A 21,898-nucleotide genomic window follows, 5' to 3' on the forward strand; every position below is an offset into this window, starting at 1 on the left:
TTCAGCCTTCCTGCATGGGAGAAAACCTCAGCTACAGCCAGAATGCAAAGCTCTCTATACGAGTTTTTTTCAGCATTTTACCACAAGTTTTTACCAGAAGCAGGTGAACATGAGCATTCCCAGCCCATTCAGAGCTGTCATTTGAAGCTCCCCTTTGCTTGCTCACATTTTACATGTCCAGCTTGGTCGCACTGAGGGTGGGAAGAACAGATGAAGGGATAGCTCTGCTCCTGAACTCTACCAGGATACTTTTCCAGCTCTTCTTCTCAAAAAGTTCTTTGAGGTTACTGCTAAGCAATGGTGGTCTAACGCTTCTGCAGCTAGATTAAGAGAAGAGCCAGGATGCCAAAAATCTTGGATGTGAGGAGGGACCTCCAGTGCAAATGCAGTGATGAAAGGTGCAGCGCCTACAAAAGCAGCCAGAACTATTAAGAATCTCTTGGCTTGTCCTGTCTATTCTTTCACCTCATTCACCAGTCCTACTGATTCTCTTCTCCAGAATTAAATATATAAAGTTGTATAATTTGAACTTGCCAAACTTTGGGGTCACACACACACAACTTCTCAAATTTGCACTGGAAAAAAGATGTATTTATTAGAGGAGGATAAGAACTGCCAAGCACAAAAGCTCATTTTCTCTAGATTTTACTAATAAATCAGCACTGCTTTTGAATACATCCCTGTCTTCTAGAAGCATCCTAAGACAACACCCATTGCACCAAGGAGCTTATACTCACAGAAAGAAGGTCCGGTGCGATTTCTGCTGAACTCAGGCTGTGGTTTCTGAAGTGCAAATCCACCCAGTGTAATCACATTATAACAGATTTCAGATGCTAGAGACCAGCACTAGATTAAAACCATCCTGACACGGAGATAGTGAAGGACTATCAACAGCAAGGTTACCCTTCCAGTCAATTCATCTCAATAATCCTTCAATTCTGGCTTCCTATCCTGCCAAATCCAGGCAGGAAAAGACAGGTCTTCAAGAAACAACAGCAAAAAAAACCCATTTCCTGCAATGGTTTCACTAATACCCAAGATGCTGAATCCAAAAAAAGCTGCCAACAGCCTCTAATCTCTTTCAGAATGGAATTGAAAGTTAGCCAGCGAGCAGAAAAGCTCTGTGACACCTGAACCAGAGAGACTGAGACAGTTCACACACTCTGACCTACTTCAGCCTGGATAACTGCTCAGTACATTTCCACTGCTGAGGCAAAATCCAAACACCAAAAAAAAAAAAAAAAAAAAGGACAGCAGTTTTCCTGCACTGTGCATTCCCAGAAGAGTTATTATTTTTCCTCTTCTAAGGGGTTAACTTTGCCATTTGGGTGCAAACGTGAGCCAGCAGCAGCAAGGGGAAGAAGACAGAACCTTAGGGTGACACCATTCCAGAGCCAGCATTGCTCCACCTCTCCAACAACAGGAAAAGTGAGGAAAGCAACTGCTTGGGAATTAAGAAAGGGGGATAAAGATGCACCATAACTGGGTTCTGCTCTCATTCTTTACTGGATGAACACACAGAACCCTCCCTTAATTATGGCACAACTTCCAAGCAGCTGGTAAAATCAACACCAACATTTGTATTCAAAGATATTTTAAGGTATAAGAACGCCTCTCTACTTTTTCTCCTCCCCCTTTTCCCCCCCCCACAATCAACTAATTTTCCCTTTTTTCCTCTTTTGAGTAAGTGTTACAGTTGCACAACACAGCATTTGACAGATTTTCCCAGAGTCCTCTGCCAGGATCATTCTGCTCTCGGTTTGAATCCACATCCAAGTGAGGGAAGTTCATTCTCCACTTCCATTCCAGCCATAACCCCTTCCCCTGGAATTTCCAGCTATGGTAGAAAAAACCACCAGACTACAAGACAAACCAGGCTTTTGTTTTCTGCATTTCATTTAAGAGTAACCAAAAAGAAGACTGAAACTTCTGGATTTGATGAGCTTGGAACATTCCATAATGGAGACAGCTGATGCCAGCATGGGATGCATGAAAGTGAGGAAGCAGAACATTATCTTCTAAAAGCAACAACATTAAATGGCATTCAAGCAAAACAAATGCAGAGTGCTTTGACATCTGACTACTGAAGCATTCAGTGGCATTACGATAATTTTCTCTCATGCCCCTGAACTAGTCCATTTCTAAAATAAGCACTGACTGAAAAACTTCTAGGAAGCTGTAAGTGTGAGGGGTATTTTTTGGTTGTTGTTGTTGGCTTTTTTGTTTTGTTTTTTGCCTTGGGATGTCATTTTTATGCAGCATAATCAACCAAGCAGGATGAGGAGATAAACCAACACAGTGAAAATTCCTTGCTGTGCTCAGATCCAGCCTCCACTTCAGATATCTTTTATTTAAGAGAGACCTTTAAGCTGAAAGTTTGATTTTATTTATTTTTATGGGAAAAAAGTGTATCATACTGAGCACTGTCAGCCATATAATCTTTCAAGGGACTCCATCTTCAATAAAACTTAGGGAAAAAGGAGGACACTTTGAAGCCAACATCTCTATTGACTGAGTTGCACGGTGTCACACAGGGCAGTGGCACAGCCAGGTCCCTGAATGAACTCCTTTCAAGAACCACGGAATGGCAGCATCTCATTAATGAAACAACACTCAGGAGCAAGAATCATGCATAAATAATTACTCCTGCTTCTCAGAGATAAAAAAAAAGTTTGAATTCAGCAGAATTAAGACCAGCAGCTGATAAGTAAGAGCACGGAAGTTGGCCAAGAGCCACCACTTTAGGGAATAAATATATTTATTGCTGACTCTCACTTCACCTAAGTATTTTCACATACTATAAAAATAGGACTGGTTTTAAAACTATTGTGCAAGAAAAGCTACATCAAATAAATAACTAAGCATAGAAGATTACCAACTAGGGCTATTATGTTAGATTAAAAAAATCTAATTTCTGTACTACCCAAGATGTTCCCTGCACAATCAGGTCACACTTCACAGTGAACCCCCCAAAACACTACAGAACTGGAAATTAAATCCATTTATACAATCGCCCTGGTTTGGCAGCATTGGGATGAATATTTCATCTCACTGCATCCCATGCCTGCTTTCCTGCTGTACAACTGAGGCAAAAGCAAAGTGAAGAGTGCGACAATAAATTAATAAAGCAATAAATCACATAACTACTTTATTACCCCTTTTGAAAGCATGTATAATATTTTGAAGGAAACAATTCAATGTATGATGTTAATTATCTACATTTCCCTTATTTGCCAGGGCACACTTTCCCGCTTTTCCCCAGTCTTCATCAGCTAGCAAATCAGCCACAGCAACCACTTATTGCATCTCAGATGGAATTCTGTCAAGCTTAGCACATTAAAGAGAGTACTAGAAGTGTGCTGCTTCTATATATAAACTGCCTGTCTGGTGCACAGTATGTCTGAATTACACAGCCCGCCTGACGCCGAATCCAAGTTCTCCTGGATGAGGGGGGGAAAAAGTCCCCTTTTGGAGTTATTTTCAAAGCACCACAAGCACCCTACAATATTCTCAAGGAGCAGGATTTACAGAGTCTTTGAAAGCAAGCCATCACACCTACCATTTACACTTCATTATTGAGTTTCTTTAAGTTAGCAAAGCCTTTTGTAAGTAAAGAACATTGAAAGCAGTAAAAACAAAGGTTGGAGCCCAGGAGACAAAATCCTTCAAGGCTGACAAAGCTGTACCGCTGCTACCATCAGACCTTATCAGCTGCTCCTCTGCTCCCTACCAGCATCACACCTTTCCCCGGGTGGCCTCTGTTTTCTCCCCCTCCTTTCTTTTTTAAATATTAAAAACACATCCAAGAAACCATCATGCATTTACTCGCTGAAGAGTGTGTGTTTTATCCCACACAGAAATAAAACACCTAAGGTTTTCAGCACACCACAGGTATATAACATAGGCACAACACAGTTACCCTTGATCAAGTTTATAAAACTCTGCGGGCCTTCCCAAGGTGACACTCAGACTTTTGGCTGCTAGGCAGGATTTCCTGACGTGGTGTCAGTTCTTGGAACTTCCTGAAGTTTAATCCTCAATTTTGATCCTCAATCCCACAGCTCATTGATGGCAGGAGAAATATCACTGTGTTGGAACACTCTCATGGTGAGGAAGATGTCCAGAGCCTACTTCCAAAATTTAATATAAAAATGTCCAAACAAGGGATAATGCTGTAGAAGCCACTCAGAAACGTGGACACTCAATACTGTTTGAGCAGCCTTTAAAAAGTTAAGTCCAAGACAACTTTTTAGCAGTGAAAAAGGTTTCGTTTGCACTCAGTGGCGTTTTCCTTTCCCAGCCATGTATCTGAAAATAGCTATTCTCTTTTTTCCTCATTGAAGAGCCTTCTGCCATGGAAAGGATTGACATAAAATTCAAGATATTTAAAAAACCAAATTGTTTAGAGTTAAGTACTTCAATAAGCGGGAATTCAAAACAGAAACATTCAAGTATCAGAACAAAGGGTTCCATCCCCTTTTACACAGCACTTTCATTCCAAAAAGTGTTAAATACCTACAACTACATACATCTAAAGCTTTTCCTCTTGCCTCATAGGTATTTTTCTAATTTCTCTCACAAAAAGGCAGGGACACAAAACCTCTTAAAATAATTAATAATAATAAATACTTAAAGGCACATCCCTACCTGGCCTCAAGCAGATGAAAGACAAAACAAACTTTTACATGCAAACATTAAGATTCAAAACAGGAGATGACCTTTAGTGCACCCCTCCATGAGTGGAATGTTCTCATCCACAAGCAGATTTAATTAAATTTAGCTCTTTAGACTGATTAGAGTTAATAAAGCAATTCATTAATAAACGGTTTTATTATGTTTACAACACGCTGTTTTGTTGGATATTGTGCAATGGTTACAAGCTGCAAGGCACCGGTTTTTCACCCTCTCCGACTGCACTGATTTTATATGGAATCTAAAAGAAGGGCTCAGAGTCATCATAAGCACTGGAGAAAATCAGAAGTACAGTATATAAAATATATTGCATGAAGGACCCTACAAGAGATGTCACCAGGGGTGACTTTTCATCTTATACATAAAACAAGCCATGTTTCAAATTCACCGTATGAGAGAAACTCCTGTAAAAAAAAAAATCACCATACACAAGGGAATTATTGCAAAAATTGTGTTTTTTCATGCCACTCACTGCTATACATTTCTGTTAAGTTCTGGATCACTTCTTTGGGTAACGAGTGTTTGGAGAGATCCAGGTGAGAGTTGCATGGAATTCTTCAAACTGTACCACCTTCCTGCAGAGGAACTGTGCATCTGGTTAATTGAGATATTCTGCTACAGGAAATAGCCCACAGCTCTCCCTCAGGCTACCATATCCTCAAGGGAAAGCCAGAACACTTCAAACACAGGCTGGAATTCTCCATTTATAACATCCACCAAGGGAATGCCACTACCTGCTTGAGCAAATCTGATATAAGGGAATGCGTCTAAATCCCTAGAAACCACCTTAAAAAAGCCAGACTTTTCTTGTTAGAACAGCTGGATGCTGCAGAGGATGGATAACAGCTTCCACTACACCAAGCTGTACTGGATTTTCTGTCCTTCGAGCACAAATATCAAACTTCAAACATTTAGCAACGGTGCTGAAACCACGGCTCTCCAGGAGAGGAGCCAAGTCCTACACTCGGTTTGCAGAAAAAGCACACAGAGGATATTTCACAGGGAAGAAGTTTTTTAAAAAAATTCACACTTTTCCAGCAATTTTAAGAGACCTGTCAAAAAATAAATTTAAAAACAAATTTAAAAACTGCACTGTCCTCTCTATCTCACTACTACAACCAGTTCAAAAATCTGTGAGATGGTCTTACCTGGCCGACGGACAGGAGTTACCCTCTCATGCTGCTGTCATTACACACCTCTCTCCCTCCTGGGAAGAGGAATTCCCCGAGAGAGAGCCAGGACATGTCAAGAGAACCTGCCCGGAGTTGAGCGATGGCGCTGAACCACCCTTCAGCTGGGATTAGGGCTAAGAAAACAGCATTGTTCGAGACACGATTGGACAGCTTTTGCGTGGGGGTGGGACGGGATTACCGCCTCCAAACTGGCTCTGAGCAGTAATGGATTACCTGGAGAATCTGTGTCCTAACCCTCAGGAACAAATTAATTCGGTTTGCAATGTGCTGCTGGGCTACGCACACCTTGTCCAGGGGTACAGCAGGAGCGACCTGCACAGCTGTTTTACTGGAATTCTGCAAATCACAGAATGCACCAACAGCACAAGGCAGCTTGCCCCTGGGCAGCTCCTTCCTTTGCCTCCTCCGTTTTTCCCTAACAGCCTTTACTACCTAGCAGATACAATTATAAATGGCACAATTGCCAAAACCCCGAGATCACACAACCTATTTAACACCCAAATTGTGCCGACCTGTAAGTCTGAGGTCAGGAGAAGCTGTGTTTGAAAAATGGCAAAGTAACAACAAGCGGTGAGAGAACGGGACAGGCCAGCAGCAAAAGCTTAGCCCTCAGAGAATCGCATTCTATTAGAGGAAATGACAAAGAAACCCCAATTCCCTTAAGGTTTCCTACCAGTTCCTGACGTGCAGCAAGGAATCTCAGAAAGGTTATTCCTAAGGGGTTTATACCTGATTGCTGTAACTCACTGAGCATCCAAGACTTTTTTAGGGGGTGCTGTATTGATTTTATAGGGGGAAGACCGAAAGAGGAGCCTTGTGCAGCCAGCAGCAGAAATAGCAGACCCCACAGAAGCAACTTTAGATGATTCAAATCTCTAAAAAGGTTGTTTCTGTTTTAACAGCTTCAGATTCCCCTAAAAAAAATGAGGCTAGATTTTTGTAACAGCACTGCAAACCCACTGATCTTTATTTTCTAATGCTAAATTTGTAGATTGGTTAGACAGAAAGTTCTGGGCTACCTCTTGACTAAAAATCATTGCTAAGTTGGACGGGATGTGCTTATTCCATTGGCGATTCAAAAGCATTTCACCAGCACATACAGAGAACCCTTCTTCACTTGCTCCAGTTCACCAAATAATGACTTTTTTTCCCCCAGAGGAATTAAACAAGAATGCACAAATATTCCTAAAACCACTGTGTAACCCTCTATAAATAAAACAGTGACATTCTCTACATGTACCAAGATTATCTCTTGTATCCACACTATTTCACAGAGCCCCTGGATTCCTCCACAGTTCATGTAAAGGTTAGGTCACATCACTGTTCCAACTCACTCATTTCACATCAGGGCAGATTTCAATTTCATATGGAAGAGACAATGGAGCAGGATGACCTTTGGGTATCACAGAACATGTCCCAAAAGCCCACTTTCATTTACAACAGATGTTGGTTCAACATATTTGTCAGTGTAAATCCTCTTAGAGCCTGGCAGCACAGGAAGCAAACCAAGACCAACACACATTTTCCATTTGGGAGAACGGACATTTTAAGGAAAACAGCTTATGGGCAAAGCACAGTTGCACAGCAAAGAAATAGGGGTTGTAGACCATCAAAAAACTGACTTGTTTCCTAAGAGCACATAAATTTGTATCCACTATTTTCCTGGCAAGTCTGTTGAAAGAATTTCAAGTTTGCAATCAGAGAGAAACAAAATGTAAATACAGATTTTAAAAAAACCCAAACAAACAAACAAAAAAAAAAAAAAACCAAAAAACCCCAACCCAAAGGAGTAGGCTGTTTCCTCTGATTGTAGTCAGCAGAAGAAAATGCGATTTCATGGGTTTGTGTGAAGACTGCAGCACTTTGGCACTGATAAAAACAGACATATCTCAACTATCTAACTCTGAAGCAACGTGTGTTTTAGAAGGGAAAAAATGTGAAGCTACAAGAGTCCGATAGGCAACCAGAGCCCAGGGATTTTTCTGCATGTGAAGCACATCAAGAGCTTTTCCTTGCTCTCCTGTCATCCCAGCATGTTAGCTGATAAATGCTCCATAATTAGAAGACCCAAGTGGGGATGCCTGAAATCCATCTGACCTGAGGGAATGAGTTTAAAAACCTGACCCAGCTTTTAGTGTGCCAGCTCCTCCTGTATTCCATTTCTGCCTACTGGAAAGGGCTGGCAAAGGCAGACACAAGAGACAGACTCAACTAAACATGGTATTCAGTGGGATTAGAGAAAGGTTATTTTGGGACGTAGGAAGTACTCAAAAGAGGAGGGCAAAGGGAAATAAAAGTAATATTAAATTTAAATCAGATGCTGGCAAAGGGAAAGGTCACAAGATACGCACAAGCAGAAACCAGGAGGGAAGAAATATTACTCCTTTACATTCCCTGTCTGAGCAGAGCATCTGTTGGACTGGGGGAATGGTTTGCAAAGAATCACCAGCGGGACAGAGGCATCACAACTTCACTGTAGGCAATATTAACACACAAGTCACTGCCCAAACAGCTACACCAGCAAACTCACAAATAAACTCCTTTTGTGGAACTCTCTTCCAGTAAACTCAGCCATTCTGGGAGAGACAAATCAATCTGACACTAATTACATCCAAAAACTGCAAGCAATGACATCATGGTAGGAAAAGCCCAGCTCTGAGAGATCTGTTTTTGAGGAAGCCAGTTGGAGATAGCATCTTGCCATTTCCTTGACAGAAGTTTGGATACAAATTGAATATTCCAGTCTCGTTCACAAAAACCCTCCAACAGCTAAAATGAAAGGAAACTGCAGCCCAGAGACTCAACTACTGTCTTTGCATTCCTTCACATGCCAAAGATAACAAGCACTCTCATACCTAATTACCAGCTATTAAAAATAGGAACATGGCCACGGTGGTGCACCTGGCAATTATGGTTTACCAAAGCCTCCGACTTCTTGTACAGCAACACGTAACACAAAAATAAAATCTAAATATTGTCTCCAGGAGCACAGGAGCTCGAGAAGCATCAGAGAAACAGAAGGCACACGGTGTTTTTGCAAGCCTAATGTGAGGATTAAGCTGTATGACAGAAGAAACACCACTCTTGCAGAGAAAAGCAGTGTGCAGGAAGGAGAGCAGAGGTGAGAAACCAGCAAGGAGTGGAAGCAGTAAGAAATGAAGAGGCTTCCTCATTCCTCATCACATCTGAGACAGGAACACTGCCCGGATTTAGCACTTTCAGATCACTTTCCTTGTCTCCAGCTCAACTCTGAGAAGCTGCAGGAGTGTTTAGGTGGATAAACCCACAGCCCATGCCAAGCTGGCTCACAGGCAGACAGAAGGGCAGAGCAGATGCTGCTGAGCAAATCCGCCTCTCCTCTGATCACACCCAGGCTATTTCCTACTGAAAGCACACCTCAAGGCAATCAACTTTCCAGTTCTAGGTCAGACATTTTTAATGAGCAATTAACTCAGACACTCATTTTTCTTGGCATCAAACAGAATCTTAAGTCCTTAAATTAATAAAAGTTATTCCAATGTACTCAGTGAAACCTTCAAGTCAGAACTAGTCACTTGAAGTTTTAGACCAGAGCTGTGCCCTTTATATTCAAGTATATCCAAACCCCAAAACATCCAACCTTCCTCAATCCAGAAACAGATAGCTCTGTTAAAACTTGGACATTTTTATGTCTGAGATTAAAACCAACATCTTTTCAAACTACTCGAAGACAAACACCTCTCCTTTCAGAATTCCAGACCCTGAAGTAGCACACAGTGTATGAGAACTTCACTTACAGGAAAACATGAAACATTGAGGGGATGGAGGTACAGAGCACAGAATTTCAGGCTGGATGCTTAAATGCAAGTCAAATCCATCACTGCTTCACTGAGCCAGGGATCCACCCATTTCTGCCCAGTTTTCGGTTTAGGCACACATCCACATCCCACAACAAGCAACGCTCAGTTTCGGAAACAGCATTAGTCAGAGTTCGTTTGCGTCTTCTCCTGTCTCAACACCCAAAATTCTCAGCTGGGTAGGCCATAAAAGTGCTCCTAGCTCTGCTCATTGGGAAATGCTTCCCAAGCCTTGCCCTTCACACCTCATGCCACTTCGCTAAGTTTGCTTAAAGGCAGAATGAGAAACCATCCAAATATTAATCAGAAATGCCTTTGGTGCTGAGGTCTAGGTGAGGGCACTTCCCAAACTCTCCCGGTGGGCAGAGTTCCGGCACATTCCCGACAACATCAAAGTGGTACTTCTGTGTTTTCCCAGACAGTTGTACCCTCTCTTCACACCCACAAAACTGAGTTTCTAACAGCATGACCAGAACTTCCACATCTTCCTAACAGAAAATTATGTCACGTGCTCATTCAGCTACCTGAAGTCATTTGCACATTGCAAGCACTGCAGGGCTCTTCCTACATAGCTAAAACCATCACATGCCTTCCACTGAAGCACTGCCTTATTTAGTACTTACTGTGCCACACCAAGCTTCAGCTTCAACAGCTAAATCTTCTACAGCCCAGTCTTTGAGAATTGCCGGATATTTCTTGCAACCTACTACTTCCATGCCAAGCCTGCCCATAAGGATGCTTTTGAAATATACTTTTGCCTGATGTAATGTTCTTGTTTCAGTGCACACAGCAGTTTATTTTCCCAGCATTAGCCAGGAAAGTTCTTCAGCCTACTTCTTGTTCCATAACTAAAATAAGGTGAAGGAGAGGAGAGTGTCTTGGGAGTTAAAGGCTACAAAAGTCTTCTGACAAGGAGCCCTTAAGCACTTCCCTCATCTTTACCGTGTGACGAAGCCCAAAAATCAGCTATTTTTCTACTGCATGCAAGGCCTGCTGTGTCACTGGTGGATTCAGAGGTGCAAGAGCACCACTTATTAGGGAGCTTTCTCTGCTTCTGATATTGAAGTGACTGTGTACCTTCCCTTCCTTGGGGTTTAATATAAACCCTCAAAGCCACCTTTCTGAAGGAAAATTTGGTTTATTGCAGCTCCTTTACCCCCTCCCCTCCCCGCACCATTCCAATGGGCAGCTTCTCCCCCAAAATATTTCAGCACCAACAGCTGAAATTTCAGAGCTGCTATTTTAAGGATTGCCTATGAGCGCTCCAGTCTAGCTAGACAGATTCACTGCTCTTGGCAACCTGCTGACTTGACAGGAGGGACAAATACCTTGCTTCACAAGCCCAAGATACTACGTGGATTATGCTTCTTGCAAGCAAAGGATGAAAAAAAAAATAAAAAATCACAGTGTTGAAAGCCACGCAAGCACATCTGAGCTCCAACTTTATCCAGCAAGAGGCCTGAAAAAAACATCCTTCTAGATGAGGTAATGATTGGTGTTACATCCTGCAGCCAAGCTCAGCATCTGGGCTTACAAAGACACAGGCTGGGCTCCCCATGCTGTTAATCCTACCAGTAGTCCCTTGCTTGACTGAAACAGGAATCACAGTTCCTAAACAGCTGCTTCCTCAGACAGCGAGAGAACAGCTGAAGGGGACTCAGGCCAGGCACGGACACAAAAAAAGGCAACTAATTATTTCAAGTTGAGAGGCAGATTGCAAGGCAGGCTCCAGCCACCCATTTAACCAACTGAGATGGGTCTTCAGATTTTTATCTCGCTTCTTTAAGCTGCTCCTTCACACATTTACTCTGGGAGAGATCGTAAGTGATGCCAATGCCATTTGCTGGATTTATGGATGTAAAGCATTAGGGAAAAAGGAGTGTTTGATGAAGAACATATTTGCCACATAAAATCATTTCAAATTTGGAACGATTCCCCATGCCCTACTGGCAAGCATCGCCTACAAAGTCCTCCTTCCTTCCTATATTTAGGTCAGCTGAGTCAAGCCCTCCCAGAGCATCCCTTGCTTTCGTAACTTTCTGTTCTGGAACAGAAAAGCCAGACATGTTTTTTTCAGATCATTTGTTCGGATCATACATTAACACCCACAAAGGCAGAAAGTAATGCAATTAAAAAAAAAAAAAAAAAAAGTCAAGTACTGGTGCTACATAAGCCAGGCTGTTTCGAAGGGCTTTTCTTGGAACATTCACCCAGCTTACAAAAGCTTTCACACACCTGTAGTGCCAAATACTGCTCAAAAAAGTTCCACCCCTACCCTAACGAGGCACCCAGATCTTACACATAGGGGATATATCCTAAGGGAGTATAACCTTAGGGAACACACTGCTTTAAATGCTCTGGTTTGCATAACAATTGAGTAAAGTTTGTGTGGCTTGTGTTCCCATATACAAATAGCCACTCTGCTCACTTTATCTTCAGTTTGTACCAAATTGTTTCCATCTCTATTTATGGAAGTCATCCAAACTGCTGTATAAAACAGAGTTTTCTCCCCCAAATTAACCCCTCAATTTAACAGGTTCCACGTTCAACCATCACAGCATCTCTTCACTAGTCCCTAAATTCCAATTTAGCCTACTGAAGTTACTTAGTGCCTTCTTATTGTAACCATTAAACCGCACTGGCTGGTTTCATCTGCATTTTGAGCTTCTTCTAATTAGCAACACTTTCTGCTCCTTCATAGCAGGGTAACATCCCAATTTTTGAATCACTAAGAATACATGTCAATGCCCAAACTGATTACTTCAGTGAAACAATCAAATGTATGGTCCATAAACAGACTGTGATAGTTTTTAAAAAAGTAATAATTATGTATGTACAAAGATGTAGGTGACAGTTCTTGAAAGTGACATAAGGTGTAAAGAGAGTGAAGGCACAACCCTTGCAACATTACATTCTTTAACAATAAAAGGAAATGATGCTGCTTGAATTACTACCTTCAAATTACTTATTACCTAAAGACCTCTGCTCTGTAAAATGGTGGGTGACGATTTCTAGCACGGAGAGGAGAGGACACATGGCAGCACCATTTTTCTGAACAGTGTAACACACATCTGTCTGCAAAACTGTGGCAGAACAAGGTGTCAATTACTTTCCTAATACAAACAAGAAATTGACCTTGTCCTTCCTCACTGAAGAAAATAAAAATAACAGTAACTAATATTATCTGCCTACAAGAGCAATATCTCATTTATACAGGTTCTCGTTGGATTTGCAAAACTCCCGCTCGCTTAACAATTATTACTGCGGCTAGCAGAGTGGAAGTTAGCAAAAAAAAATATTCCCCTAGAAACAGTGTCTCAAGTAATCACATCAAAGCCATCTAATCCAAGCAGGAAGGCAGCTCCTGGAAGGTTCAGCCGGGCAGGACTGTGCCTTTGCGAGCCGCGCGCGCTCCGTCCGGACAGATGAGCGCGCAGCACGCGGCCACAGCTCCCGCTGGCTCTGCTGGCACAGACCTTGAGCAGTATCGAACTGCTAGATTCTGCAAACACTGCTGGCATGTGCTCGCCGAGGGGGATGAAAGAGCCCAAAAGTTTCCATTGAGCTAAACACAGAATAACCTACTGGCGTCAAGGCGAGCCTGAAAGCGGAGAAGCTGATCGTTGATCGGCTTCGCTGCCGCCTGCAAGCGCTGCCGCCCGGGAAAAAACAAGCTCAGCAGCACAAGCCAGGTGTGTGAACAGCAAATCCTGAGTGGCAGTCTGTAAGTCTGCTGGAAACTCAGAACACCATGTTTCGTGTTAATTATATTTACATATTTGCCATCCACTTAATTACCGTGACTGTCAAACCCCGCAGCCAGATCTGGTGGGACAGCACTACCCTTTCCTGCGGGAAGTGATCTGCACCTTCTACCTCTGCCCTGAATAGGTCTAGACAAGGTGATTAACTTCTTCAGAAACTGCCTCAAACATTAAAACTACCACTGATTACCATGACTAATACCGCTGCTAAACCCTTGGCACTACAAGATGCTTCACTCTCACAATTTCCTTCCTCTTGCTTAGTTACTTCCCCTCACTATTGCTCTCCCTGCCCTCTTTGCCACGCCAGGCTCTCTTCTGGCCTGTGCAAGGCACAGAGCAAGACACCCCAGCTGCAAATCCAAACCAATTTGTATTCAAATGGCAGGAGTTTCAAAAAGTCCTTGCAAGTCTCGTTGTCTTCTTATAGGAGCGCATAGTAGAGCGAGAACGGTGGGTTTGCCAAAATACTCTGACAACCACAAAAAAAAAGGGAGCTCTGTGAATCAGTCTAGTTTGGATGCTCTCCTGGGCTCCCGTATGGACATAGGAAAAATGAGACTCTGGGATCTGCAAATAACTTGCCAGCACCTCCGGCTTCTGGATAACAAAGGACCAAAGCAAAGACAGGAGTGAAAATCTATGTGCAAAAGCAACGTGTCTGTGACCCAGCTTTGTCTAAATACATGTGAGGAATGCTGGAGGAGCCAAAATATCAGTAACCCTCCCATCTTCTAAACATGGAGGCTCTCAACGTCCTTGCTAAGGAGAGACAAAAGGCTTAGCTGAAATATTTTAAGACTGGATCATACAGAAGGATTCATCTGGGATCCTTTGTGTGGAGAACAGGCAGTCAAACAACAAAACAATTAAAGTGCTCCGAGACAAGAGTAATGCAAATAGATAAAATAATATGGGAAAATGCTGAACCTTGAACTTGGCAGTTCACAGTTTTAGCACTCAAGGGAAAAAGATAAAAGACATGTTTGTGTTGGGCTTTTTGAGCAAATGGAGTTGTCCTTTAAACAAACCCCAGGAGAAGGAAGAAAAAAAAAAAACAAAAAAACCCACAATATTTGAGTCCTAAAACCACTACGCAATACAGGGAAAAGCAGATCTAAGATAAAGAAAAGAGAAAGTGGGAGAAAAAAGTGCAACCGAAAAGAGCAGCTGGGATCCTTGTTGGAGACTGATGTCTTTCTTAATCAAACAAGAGCACAGCCAGGACACAGTTGTGGAATTCAAACCCCCATCCCAGAACAAATCTTAGAATATTATCATGACTCTATCAGACAGCACAATGACTCTTACTTGCTATCTCATGCCCAGGACATGAGACATTCTTGTCCTCCTACCTCAAACTCCATCCTTAGGAACCTTCTCATTACCTTGCCACAGGAATCTGCCTTCCGAGAACACACTGAATCACTCACACAAAACTCAGCCTAATGATCGTATTTCAAAGCTGCTACAAACCACCTGAAAATGGTGCACAACAATTGGAAAGCCATTGGTGGTAATAAGGAACACGATGTCACAGCTAACTCAACATACCACCCAGTGCCACCAAAAATAAGCCATACATTAGCATTCACCTGATCCTGCTGCAACTCTGAATCAGCAAAGGAAACCAAGAGAGACCTAAAACTCTTCCAAAGTGAAGTTTATCTTGTAATCCACCTTGGGGTCACACCAACACCAGGTGGGCTGACAGACGTTACCATGCTAGTGGAAGAGGGTGGCCACCTTCAGCAGCAGCACTGGAGCAGTTTAGACACTGAATCACAGAATGGTTTGGGTTGGAAGGGACCTCAGATCAACCTGTGCCATAGGCAGGGACACCTTCCACCAGACAAGGCTCCTCAGAGCTCCATCCAACCTGACCTTGGACGCTTCCAGGGATGGGGTGACCACAGCTTCTCTGGGCAACCTGTGCCAGGGCCTCACAGGAAAGAATTTCTCCCTAATAACCCATCCAGCCCTGCTCTTTTTCAGTCTGAATCCATTCCCCCTTGTCCTGTCACTACATGCTCCTGTAAATCATCCCTTTCCATCTTTCTCGTAGGTTTCCTACTGGAGAACCCCAGAGCTGCTTATCCCCCTTTCCCCCACTGGAAGACTGCCACAGAAAGGACGGAGAACAGACTTAGTCAGATTTAGTAAACATAAAAACCAAATTCACATTATCTCGGTTACCACTGAACCGATTTAAACGGGCATAAGAAGAATAAGGAGGCAGGAAGCATCAGCAATCAGCTTGGTTTAGAAGGTTAAAGTCACATTGAGCACTATGCAGCATCTGGTGGGCAGCAATATAAAAATCAGTTTCCAAGTCAGAGGGTTCACTTATGCCCACACCCAGCATCACCTTGCAGTATTCTGGTTTGCATTTTTCACTTCCATCCCTGGAAGTGTTCCAGGCCAGCCTGGATGGGGCTTGGAGCAACCCGGTGTCTCAAGGCAGGGAGCTTAGAACAAGATGATCTTTGGGATCCCTTCCAACCCAAACCACACTGTGATTCTACGATTTATCCGTATCCATAAGACACCCGACCGGCCTATTTTCAATGGTTAACGCCAACCCCAGTGGTTCTCAGCAGCAGCGGCTGGCGATGGACGTCCCCTCCGGAGGGGCTGGAGCGGGGGGGCTCCGGCGCCGCACGCCCTTCCCGGAGCGGTGCCCGGGGATGGTGGCACAGGCGGCGGTGAGGGACGGTTTCCACCTCGCCCTTGAGCCGCCGCGGCGCCGGGGGCCGGGGGCGCCTGCGCGGCGCTCGGGGGAGCTCCGGGGGGAAGGCGAGGGGAGGAGGATGGAGAAGGGAGAAGGGGGGATGCCGCCCGCCGCCGCTCACCTCGCGGGCGATCTGGTTGAGCGCATCGTCCTCCGCCGTCAGGCGCTCCCGGTTCGGCAGCCGCTTGCGCCCTGCGCCGGGCGTCCCCATGTTGAGGCGGTCTCGACCGGTCCGGCCCGGAGCGGAGCCGAACCAGGACCCGCTGCCGGCCGGCCCCGAGCGACCCTCCCTCTGCCTCCGCCGCCTCCGCCGGTGCGGCCGACACCGCCCCCCGCCCCGCGCATGCGCCGCCGCCCCCCGCCCTGAGGGGACGGGCCGCCTCACACCCGCCCGGAACCGCGCTGGGGGTGTCGGTTCACTGCCCTCGCACCCGACACCCGGTGTGTTCGGGGCTCCCTGCCCGCTGCCCTCACACCCGAAACCGGGCTGTGTTCGGGGCTCCCTTCCAGCTGCCCTCACACCCGAAACCGGGCTGTGTTCGGGGCTCCCTTCCAGCTGCCCTCACACCCGACACCGGCTGTGTTCGGGGCTCTCTGTCCGCTGCCCTCACTCCCGTAACCGGGCTGTGTTTGGGGTCCCTGCCCTCACTCCCGTAACCGGGCTGTGTTTGGGGCTCTGTGCTCCCTGCCCTCACACCCGTAGCCGGGCTGCGTTTGGGGTCCCTGCCCTCAATCCTGTAACCAGGCTGTGTTTGGGGATCACTGTCTGCTGCCCTCACCACCTGAGATCATGCTGTGGGACCGTGATTGGTGCCATCACCACCCAAAATCGGAGTGCGTGTGCGAATCCTCCTTGCTCTCATCAACACCCAAAATCGGTGTGTGTGTGTGGGATGGTCCCGCTCATTCTCCTCACCACCCAAAATTGGGGTGTGTGGGGTCCCTGCTGCTCCCCTCATGCCCCTTTCTGCTCCCTCAGCCTCACTGTGGACCATCCCCCTTCCCGCTGTGGTGCCTGGACTCCCTGCCATGCTGTAGGATGTTACAGAATGGGTCAGGTTGGATGGGACCACAAAGGGCCATCTGCTCCAACCTCCAGCTCCAGCAGGGTCATCCCAGAGCACAGGGCACAGGATTGTGTCCTGATGGCTCTGGAATACCCCCAGTGAGGGGGACTCCACACCCTCTCTGGACCCTGTTCACTGCTTGGTCACTGCACAGGAAAGAATTTCTGCCTCCTGTTCAGGTGGAACTCCTGGGCATCAGCATCTGCCTGTTCCCCGTGTCCCATTGCTGGGCCCCATGGAGCAGAGCCTGGTCCACGCTCTGGCACGCTCACCCTTTGGATGTTTGTACACCTCACAGAGGTCCCCTCTCAGCTGTGGCTCCTCTTGAGGAGCCCCAGCTCCCTCAGCCTTTCCTCCTCAGAGATGCCCCAATCCCTTCATCACCTCTGCAGCCTCCACTGGACCCCCTGCAGGAGCTCTGTCTCTCTTGTCCTGAGGAGCCCAGAACCAGCCACAGTAAATTTACCGGAAATCACGGAAATGGCCATCGAAACCTCACCAGCCATAAAGCTGGGGGGTTCCTCTGCCACAGTTACAGGGGGAGCAGGACAGAAACACGGCTCTTTGTGCCCTGACACCTAACAGAGCTTCATACCCCTGTGGGGGTCTCTTCAACAATGAATCTTCCTATTCAGTGTAAGTGGACATGATTAATTTTAGTGTCAAGTACATCAGTGCTTAATTAATTCACACTGACAAGGAACATATCTTTTCTGGGACTCCTGTCACAGCCCTTACACCTCAATTTTCACACTAATTCCCTAAATATGAATTAAAGTCTCTCAAGCTTGCATTAATACATAGACAGAGAAAAGGTCTACTAAAAGGGCTACAAAACCCACCCACTCCCTTCTGACCAGAAAGCTGTGTTTAATCTTTATGATTTAATTTTACCATCGATTTAAACTTGATTGAAGTTTCAATATTTCCTGGCAGTTTTCATGTACAGCACCTGAGATTTGAGCTGTCCTCAAACTGACTGGGTAGTGATACTGCATCGATGCTGCTCCTTGCACCTGGGACTGTTTATCTTTGCGAGAATCAAATGATTATTTTGTCAGCAGAAGCAGATGGATGAGTCCCCCACCTTGCCTGGGCAGTAGAACGTGCGTCACACCCTCAGATTTGGTGTCCGGTTTACTCTGACCCCACACAAGTGGATTAGAAAGGACCTGCTTTGCAAGGCAGCACAGGGACTTTAAACTGAGCTGGTACTCTGGAGGCAAAGCTTTGCTGGCTCTGGTTTTCCTAGATATACCTCAGGCTTCCCTTCTTCACCTCCCCAAGCCCTGGGTTTGCACTGCCACCCTTTTGGGCCCAGCAAAACCCATTCCCTGAGCCCTTATCCTCGCATTTGCCTCTGCCCTTTGAGGAATTCTGGCTAAAGAGGCGGGGCAGTGCCTTATTTTTAGGCCCCCTGTTACCCAGGGATTTCAGCCACCTGTGCAGCTGCATCACCGTCTTCATGCAAGGAATTTCCCTGTTCAGGGCTGCAGTAGGATTTGCATCACTGCTGTTTGCCTGCATGCCTGGCTGAAAGCCTTGCAGAGCCTTGGGCTAGGCAGGCTTTTTTTTTGCCCAAAACCCGACTATTGAGGAGAGAAAGGAAAGGGAGAAGGGAAGGAAGAAGTAGGGGGAAAACAGAAATGTGGGGTGGAGGGGAAAGGGGAAGGAGAGGGAAAGAGAAATACAGGGGAAGGAGGAAAAAAATGGGTGGGAGAAAGGGAGAGGGAAGAAACAGAGAGAAAAAGAAATCCAAGGGAAAGATGGGAAAGGGGAGAAGAAAGAAATAGAGCAAGGGAGAAAGGAAGAGGAGGGAAGAAATAGAGAAAGGAAATACAGGGGAAGGGGAAAAGAAGGATGGAGGAGGGAAGGAAGAATGAAAAGAGTAAAGCAGAGAAACAAAGAGAGCATGCTGGTGGGTGTCTGCAGTCAGATTTCAAATCACTCACTGAATGTGCTCTGCAGTTTAAGAAATCCTTCTCTTTTCCTGCATTCCAGACATGCATAGTAATTTTTTTTTTAATTTGAATATAGACAAAATAAGCTATCTTGTTATAAAAATACTATACATAGATAATTTGTCCAGATAAATTTGAAATAATGGTTCAAACCACATTGGTTTTGGCTGTGCTGTAGAGCACAGTGAGTGAAAATGAAACACTGAACATACATTCCTTATTTTAACAAGCAACACGAAGGCGAGGCTCGTTTTGTCTGAAAGTCATGACTGTGATGAATGATAGTCGGACAACGCTGAGTATCCCATGCCAGTTTTAAAGAGCTCTATTTTAGGTGCATAATACACCCCTCATTCTCCAGTATCCTGTGTGCAAGGGGGCTGCTTTGTGCCGAGCACGCCCTAAAAGACACAATTTTCCCCCTGGGCTGCTCTAAAACCAAACCCTCTTGTAGAAACCTCACTGCTCAAAATCAGAACGAGCAATCAGCTGTTCAAACTGGTGTCGGTGTACTTGACAAACCTCTTTTACATAATAAAAGGGATGTTTTTGTGTCCTGTGCAGGAAAATGTGATAACATTTCTATCAGAGGCAAGCCCTGGGATAGGGGAATCCAGCAGCTGAGTGAGGGTGTTAAAAGCAAAGGCAAGGGCACCTCTCCAATCCACTGTAAGGCCACGGCATCTGCCAAACCAGAAATGAAGCCTGACAGCTTTAACAAGATGTCCATTAGTCCAAGGAGAGTGGAACGCTTTAAAGACCTTGGAAAATCTGCACTGAGGAGGCCAATATTTGAGACTGTCAGGTTACATGAGATGAGCAGGGCTCCATCAGCATTGCAATATTTTGCAAACATAACAGCAGTGGTATCCAGCAGGGTCTGCAGATTTATTAATGGAAAAAAATTACATCACAGACAAGTATGTGCTGGCACTGAAACTCTGCAGGAAAATAAAACACTGGTGCAACTAAAGGGCTTGTACTTTATTAGACTTCCTAGGGAGCCCAAGGTGATCCTCTCCAGCAAATGAGACCTCCTGGGAAAAGCTTTCAGGTGCGCTGCCACATCTGAGCATTGTCAAGACAGGGCTAAGGAGACTGGTGGTGTCCATGTGTATTTTGCCTGGATGAAATTCCTTACTGTTATTCCATCTCCTCAAGTCAGCAGGGTCATTATTTGCATCAGCAGAGCTCTGGTCCTTTGGGAGCCTTGCTTAGCTTTGTCATGTCTAGCCTGGGGTTTGTAGTCACACAGCAAAGCCAGAACTGATTAGTGTCTTCCCAGTTGGTCCAAAAAAGAGATCCGTGAGCTTGGGTTGGCCAAGGAGAATACTGTGGGCTTCCAAGCCAAGCTTTAGGAGGACTGGAGAAAAAAAAAAAATCCCACAAGAGCAGCAGACATTCATTGCTTTTAGCAACAGCAGTGTGGGTTTTTTTCTGAAGAAAGCTTATTGTTTGGCTTCATCTTGCCAGAACCCCTCAATGAGTTATTGGCCTCCTCTAATCACCTTGGCGTGCCATGAGGGATAACTTTTCGTTCGTAAATTTTTCACAGGTCACTAAGGATGCCACTTTGGGGAGCTCGAGGTCTCAGCATTTGATCGCTTTTAGGGTTGAGGAAGAACCTTCCCCTGGAGGGAGTTTTTCAAAGGTTAACCCTGGGGTTGACTTAATTTAGAATTTCCATCTGCACCCTGGCACAAGTCGGACAGTGCTAATGAAATAAGCTGATGATACAGAGTTAAAGTGTCAGCAAAAACGGAGGGTAAAGTCACACAAGAGGTTAAGAGCTTGAGAAACTAGTGGAGTGAAATCAAGCAGACAGCCAATACCATGCCAAAGGCTAAATTCAGGATCTCACCAACTGTTAATAAGGGAAAAGGAGGAAGTTCTAGGGTCATAAACTGGCCACGGGTTGGTTGCGTGCTACCATCACAACAGAAACACCAAAACATTGCATTTAACGATGAGAGCACTTCAAGAAAGGGTCATTGCACAACCATCTGCAAGACCTTACCTAAAATGGTGCCTGCAAGTCTGCTCTTCCACATTAAAAAGAAATCAAACTTGAATAGCTGTGGAGAGAAAAGCTCCTAGGATTAGCAGCAGGAGGACTTTACCGAGATGAGAAGGGGTTGGCTTGTCTGTTCGAACTGCATCTCTCTTCTGCAAAGTCCTTTGGAGATAAGTGGGATGGGGATGATGCTCTGTAAAGCTTAAAGCCGAGTCAGCACAAAAGTGTACAGCTAAACAGGCCATTTATAATTTTAGTCTGGATACCAGAGATTTCTGAACATGCATCCCAAAAGAGGTTGTGAGTAGCTGGGTATGTCAAGCCTGTGGTGAGCAATACCCTGAGCGTCCGTCTGCCTTAGCAAGCACTAGTCCTAACACTGCAGGCTTCTCACCCTGCCAGGAAAGCTGGGACATGGGTATCCATCCCAGCAACATTCAGTGGCCCCAGAGAGGTTGTTCCTGTCCCATTGATGCTCCTGCTAGGAGGGCACAAGCCAGCCTTCACCCAGCCCAACACGTGCACGCTCTGCGCGACTGTGCCAGGCAGGGAGCTCACCTGCAATGTGCCAACCCCAACCGAGCTCACTGAGAACGGCCCAGCTGGGGCAGAGATGGGAACCCGCCCAAGGCAGCCGCTG

The 21,898-nt window shown here is 45.3% G+C and overlaps 1 protein-coding gene across 2 annotated transcripts in view; it reads right to left on the reverse strand.

Annotated features, from left to right (window-relative positions):
* LRRFIP1 (LRR binding FLII interacting protein 1) overlaps positions 1–16,517 on the reverse strand; it is a 99,858-nt gene extending 83,341 nt beyond the window's left edge. For both annotated transcript variants that reach the window (XM_058421374.1, XM_058421372.1), the window contains exon 1: positions 16,338–16,517. In XM_058421374.1, the coding sequence (XP_058277357.1) occupies positions 16,338–16,427 (90 nt within the window). In that variant the 5' untranslated portion in view covers positions 16,428–16,517. The remainder of the gene's footprint in view (positions 1–16,337) is intronic.
* Positions 16,518–21,898: the final 5,381 nt, after the last annotated feature.

The sequence above is a fragment of the Hirundo rustica genome, chromosome 7 (genome assembly GCF_015227805.2).
Source record: "Hirundo rustica isolate bHirRus1 chromosome 7, bHirRus1.pri.v3, whole genome shotgun sequence".
Taxonomy (NCBI): Eukaryota; Metazoa; Chordata; class Aves; order Passeriformes; family Hirundinidae; genus Hirundo; species Hirundo rustica.